Genomic DNA, 6,405 nt, shown 5'->3' on the forward strand with positions numbered 1-6,405 from the left:
CCTGTCTAGAATCAAAAGTTATATGATCTGTAGCACTAGAATCAATTATCCATGCACTATTAATAACAGGTGCAAAAGTATTTAAAAACTTACCACCATGATTAGTAGCAGCTACCAATGCAGAGGCTTTCTCAGCAACATTAGCCTCTGTTGTTATTTCGGCAACAGTTGCAGTCGAGGTTTTCTTGGAATCCTTCTTCCGTTGATCACGATTATTATCATTAATAACAAAGTGTTGATAGCCTAAACATGATCTAAAGGTCCATGGTTCAAACCCTCGGTTCCTCATTGTTTTCCTGGTCATACCAAGAGTTGTTGCTTTGAAATTGTGGGATATCCAGACTGGTGGGACCAGTCTTATTGCAGTGAGTGCATTTGAAGGTTGACTTATCAATATTATGGCTTGTCTTAGGATGGTTGATCGCTGTCAGACTACCATAGTGACAAAATATCCAGGATTTCAGTTCCATGGCTCTGATACCATCTTCAAATTGATAAATGGTAATTTTTTCATTCATACATTTATTCGTTCATGTACAGAGTATATATAGAGGGTAATCACCATTCTAAGAATGGGAAAGAATGATACAAGAAAATAATGATATAAGGAAATAACAACTAATATCTTAATATATCAACTTTCCTAATATCTCAATATTCATAATATCTCAACTTTCCTAATATCTAAACATTCCTAATATCTCAACACTAAATGATATAAGGAAAGAATGATATAAGGAAAGCATTCCTAATATCTCAACACATGTTAGTTTAGAATGTATATGTTTTGTTGAAGTTTCATTTGTTAGTTATTTATTTGAAAGCATTGTTAATTCATTTTATTTTGAGAATGATAATTCACTTCACCAAATTGCAGTTTCTTACCAATTCCAAGTGTTTCCATGGTTGTTGCACTATTGAGTTCAAAGAATATAGAAAAGTCCCGGATTAGAACAACCATAGAAGGTAAGAGTCAAATGGGAACTTCTATACAATATATGCCCTATGATCTGTGTTCAAATATAACCAATCACTATCAACTTTAGTAGTTGTAATATTATTTAAGTTTGTTTACAAATTTTTGCTTAATTACATGGGAAGAATCAGCCTACGAGTTATCATATACTTATGTATACTATTTGAAAATATATAGAGAATAATAGATCCACAAATATGTCATAGATGAGGCTCTTCTACAATTAGATGTTGTTGAAATATGTTATAATAAATTTTGAATATAAAAGATGGGGAAGACCTCAGTTGCCATGGTAGTTGACTGACAGAGTTCGTGAGTACTTGCACCAGCTTAAAAGGTTAAAAATGTGGTCACATCATATAAATGTTGTTTATATCATGCATGCATAATTGTGTTTGTATATAATAATGACTTTGGAATGCTAAATCCTCTTTCATTCAAAAGAAAGATCCTAGCAACACTAGAAGAAGAAAAATCTAAGGCTTTAATAATTTAGGTTATGGTGGAAAACCGTTTTCAAAAACAGTTTTTTTTTTTTTCAGAACAAAAAACTAGAAAAACACATTTAATAATCAAAAACTAGTTTCTATTTAAATTGGGTGTTTAGTTGGCTTTTTTAAATAACATCTTTTAATTATTAATTTTTTATTGTTCACATTTGTTTTTTAAAGACTATTTTAAAAAATAATTATAAAAATATGTAGAATGATTAAAAATAAAATACTAAATATAAAAATTATTTTTAAAACATATTTAAAAATATTAAAAACATGTTGTACAACATATTGTTTAGGGTTAAGCTTATAGTTTCCTTTTTGACATATTGCTTAAGGTTTAATACATCTACTAGAAAGAAAGGTAAATAAAAAATAGTATATTTACTTCTAAAGAAGAAAACTAAACTAATGTGACAAAAAAAAATGTCCAGAACTTATTATTGTGAATCTTGTGTGTAATCTTTATGCATTTTATACGTAGCTCACACTGCTATAAGCTCATACCATCAAGAAAGGGTTTCCTTAACCTTTTGTGAATCTTGTGTGTAATCTATAATTTTTTGTTATTAGATATTTGTTTTTAGATATTTATTAGTCAATTTCTATGGTTCATTCCATCTTATTTGTTTTGTTTTGGCAGGAAAGGACTTTGTAGTTTCAATTCTGATGTTTCACTGAGATAGACAGTCCTTTTAGTTCCAAGAAAAGTAATTTGATCATTTCACCAAGTGATCGGATGAGACCCATATCCTACTCCAAAAAGAGAATAGAATGGTTGATCAAGATAGGCATTCCTTTCCAATCCTTAATTGGCCATTATCATCAGGGAGTGTTCTTATGGATTTTTTGCAGTAGCCTAGGTTAGCTTAATACTTCTCAATCTTGGAGTGCCAGACGACATTATAATAGGGTATGAATATGGCTTATCAGTAACAACTAGATCATATGGTTTGGTTAGACAACTGACTTTGAGTGAGCATTACATCCCTAGTTGTGCCTCCATTTTGGTTTGAATATGCTTTATTATGGACATCTAAAGTATGCCCTTACTAGTAGGGGTTGACCACAATTTTCAATTAATCTTTTCGACCAAATTTTTTTCTGAAGCCTAGTATATTATTTCCTGTCGAAGATTACGTTGTCCATTAATCATCTTTATTTCCCACTTAGGCAGCTTCCTTATCAATCCGTCATGATAGAATTTACAGAAAAGTTAGTTTGGGATAAGCTTTTCATGCAACACGTTGTAAGCTTTTGAAGTTGAGTATAACTTGTCAATCAACGCCTCCAACTTTGAATATTCACAGTTCGCCCACTCATCCAATGTGTAAGAGATACAAGGGGCTTGAAAGACTCACTTTTATTTTCATTGCTTATAGGTTTCCTTTCACAATGACGGTTGGGTTGACCATAAGCTTTTATGTAGAATTCATTATACAATTATTTTAAATGATTTTTTTTATATATAAAATAATTTTATTCATAAAAATAAATTTTAAGAATGTACAATATTAATTTATTAATAAATTAAATTAATTTAAAATAATTATAAATTAAAAAATTAAAAAGAAAAAATTATGTGGTGGAGTGAGGTACTTGAGGGACCTGTTTGACTCAAATCTGATTTAAATTTGTTTTTGGATAATAGAAAATGGGTGGAGATGGGTCACGTGTGCCGAAGTTGCCTCATGTCTTCCCTAGCAATTTCAAGTAACACTTCCTGTGCTTTGGAGGGTAGGCCATGACGCCGCAATTTTCATTTTACTATAATATTTCATGTGAATAGACAATGGGGTTTGGAGCACAAAATTTCCGCAAAATGGACAGGTTGAATTCATATACTATTTAAAGTAATTTGTAACTTTCCGTTTTATGGCCAACAGAATCTCCCAAAGGCAAAAGATCTTTCAATATTGCATATCCCTAATCCAAGCGGAGAGTGTGTCCACATGGCAATTTCAAAGTCACTTTTGATTCATGCTTTAAAAGGCGACTTTGCAAGCCTCTTATTTATCCATTTACAGCTTCCAAACTCGGTAACCCTTCCAACCATGGCTGCCTGCAACGCTGGTATTGCCCAACTCCATTCCTATACACTTCCTTTCCTCCATATCTTCATGATCTCCTTTTTCTCGTCTCTAATGGTCCATTCTGGGAATTCATTATCCTTCAATTTGGGCAATTTTGATCCGAATGATCATGAAATTATTTTTGAGGGGCATGCTTCTTATTCTGCTGATAAAGTCATCCAACTCACCAGCAACCAGGAGGACAAAAAGATGAATGATAGTTGGGTTCGAGCTACATACTATAAGCCGTTTCAACTCTGGGATAAGGCCTCCGGAAGAATGGCTGATTTCACTACCAATTTCTCCTTTGAAATTGATTCTCAAAGAAACTCTTCTTATGGTGATGGACTCGCATTCTTTCTTGCTCCAAACAGTACCCAACTGCCTTCAGATGTGACAGGAGCCAGCGGCCTGGGTCTTGTGTCTAACAACCAGACGCTGAACTCAACAGCAAAACACTTTTTTGCAGTGGCTTTTGATACTTTTCCAAATGCTTGGGATCCAAAACCCGATCATGTTCGTATCGATATTAACTCCATGAAATCTGTGAAAAACGTGACATGGTTGAGTATTATTAAGGATGGAAAAATAAAATATGTTTCCATCAGCTATACTGCTAGTTCTCAAAATATGAGTGTTATATTTGGCTCTGATTATTTGTATAATAAAACCACTCTACAAAGCCTCTATTACAAAGTTGATCTGAGCGATTATTTGCCTGAATTCGTTACTATTGGCTTCTCAAGTGCAACAGGAGATTTTTCCGAGATAAACATCATTCACTCATGGAATTTCAGTTCGGCTTTACAAATCTCTGATAGTGCAGAGGAAAACGAAGAAAAGAAGACAGGACTAGTGGTGGGATTGAGTGTTGGCGCTTTTGCCCTGGTGGCTGGGTTGGGATTGGTCTGCTTTTGCTTGTGGAAGAAAAAGGTAAGTGAGAAAGGAGAAGATAATCCTGATTTTGACCTGTCCATGGATGACGACCTTGAAAAGGGTACTGGGCCTCGGAAGTTTATGTACCATGAGTTGGTTCTTGCCACAAATAACTTTGCAGAGGGAGAGAAGGTTGGAGAGGGAGGGTTTGGTGGGGTCTATAAAGGTTTCTCGAGGAATCTAAGCTCCTACATTGCCGTTAAAAGGGTATCAAAAGGGTCCGACCAAGGGATAAAGGAGTATGAATCTGAAGTAAAGATCATCAGTAGGTTGAGACATTGGAATCTTCTGCAGCTGTTGGGCTGGTGCCATAAGAAAAGAGAGCTTCTATTGGTTTACGAGTTCATGCCTAATGGTAGTTTGGCTTCTTGTTTGTTTCAAGGCAAAATCTTGTTGACATGGGCAATGAGATACAAAATTGCTACTGGGTTGGCCTCGGTGTTGCTCTACCTGCACGAAGAATGGGAACAATGTGTTGTGCATAGAGATGTAAAATCCAGTAATGTTATGCTGGATGCGGAATTCAATGCGAAGCTTGGTGATTTCGGGCTAGCCAGGCTTGTTGATCATGGGAAAGGGTCAAAAACCACAGTTTTGGCAGGGACAGTGGGGTATATGGCTCCTGAATATATCTTGACGGGCAAGGCTAGCAAGGAATTGGATGTCTACAGTTTCGGAGTTGTTGCTTTGGAAATTTGCAGTGGAAGAAGATGTGTAGAACCAAATGCCCAAGAAGATCAGATCAGATTGGTGGAGTGGGTTTGGGACCTTTATGGAGTAGGAAAGCTTCCTGAAGCAGCTGACCCAAGACTATCTGCAGATTTTGATGAGGAACAAATGGCACGCCTGATGGTTGTTGGGCTTTGGTGTGCTCACCCAGACTGCAGTCTTCGTCCCTCAATAAGGCAAGCAATTAATGTCCTTAATTCTGAAGCCTCATTGCCTGCTCTCCCTTCAAAGATGCCTGTGCCAATGTATTATGCTCCTCCAGAAAATAATTCTGCCATTTCATCACTTCAAACATCCTATACTGCTACCACTTCTGAGAGAAGCCAATCCTAGCTTTCAGGATTTTCTATGGAAACAAACTCAGGACTGTTTGGTTTTTAGGAATAGGAATGGAAAGAGAACGGGAATGTGGGTGAATCACAATCCCATCCCAGTGAGAATGAGATTTGATTTCCATAACAATCAATTTTCGATTCCTATTCTCCTTCTACAAAAAAACACACCAAACACACATGAATGAGTATCAACAGTATTTATTTCTGATTCTCATTCTCTATTTCAGCTAGCGTTCCCAACTTGGCCTAAGTTCGCGTTTTCTTCTTCTACTTCCCCATCCGTGCTGTACGCAAACTATGTTCTTCATAAGTTTGTCTAGTTTCAATTTGTTAAGTATTTAGTGCTTAATTACTTTACTGGATTCAGTTTGTTATGTATTTGCTGTTTAATTTACTATTGAAAGTATTTCCATGCAAGATGAGCTCCAACTTTTTTGACATTCTCCTTTGTAAAGTCAAAACCAATTGAAGAGACTGCACGTGTCATGGCACCATCTAGCTGCAAGTCGCCTGAGTCCAAGACTTAATGCTTGTGGAGGCCTCAGGATCATTCAGATGATCAGACAATCTTTGTTAATTAAAAGTTAAAATAATAATAATAAAAAATTAAACACAGCTTAGAAAATTGACCAATTATGTTTATTATAAAATCTTAATTATCACGTATTCATTAATTAAATATAGTTTATTTTTAGCAAAATTTAAATTTTACCGAGAAATTCCATTATTTTATTAAGATTTTTTCAATAAAATCTTAGTTTTTTTACTGAAAGCATTACTTTCAAAATTTAGGTTATCTATTTTTTTAACTTATTATAATTTTTTTGTTCAATAGAAAAAATAAATATTTTGATCTTATATAA

At 34.7% G+C, this 6,405-nt stretch overlaps 1 protein-coding gene across 1 annotated transcript; it reads left to right on the top strand.

The window, feature by feature from the left end:
• The first annotated feature begins 3,524 nt into the window (after positions 1–3,524).
• On the top strand, positions 3,525–5,540 carry LOC100243232 (L-type lectin-domain containing receptor kinase IX.1). The gene is made up of 3 exons (XM_019218860.1): positions 3,525–4,056; positions 4,222–4,412; positions 4,470–5,540. The coding sequence occupies exons 1-3, from the start codon at positions 3,525–3,527 to the stop codon at positions 5,538–5,540; spliced, it is 1,794 nt and encodes a 597-aa protein (XP_019074405.1).
• The last annotated feature ends 865 nt before the right edge of the window (positions 5,541–6,405 follow it).

This window comes from Vitis vinifera, chromosome 3, assembly GCF_030704535.1.
Source record: "Vitis vinifera cultivar Pinot Noir 40024 chromosome 3, ASM3070453v1".
Taxonomy (NCBI): Eukaryota; Viridiplantae; Streptophyta; class Magnoliopsida; order Vitales; family Vitaceae; genus Vitis; species Vitis vinifera.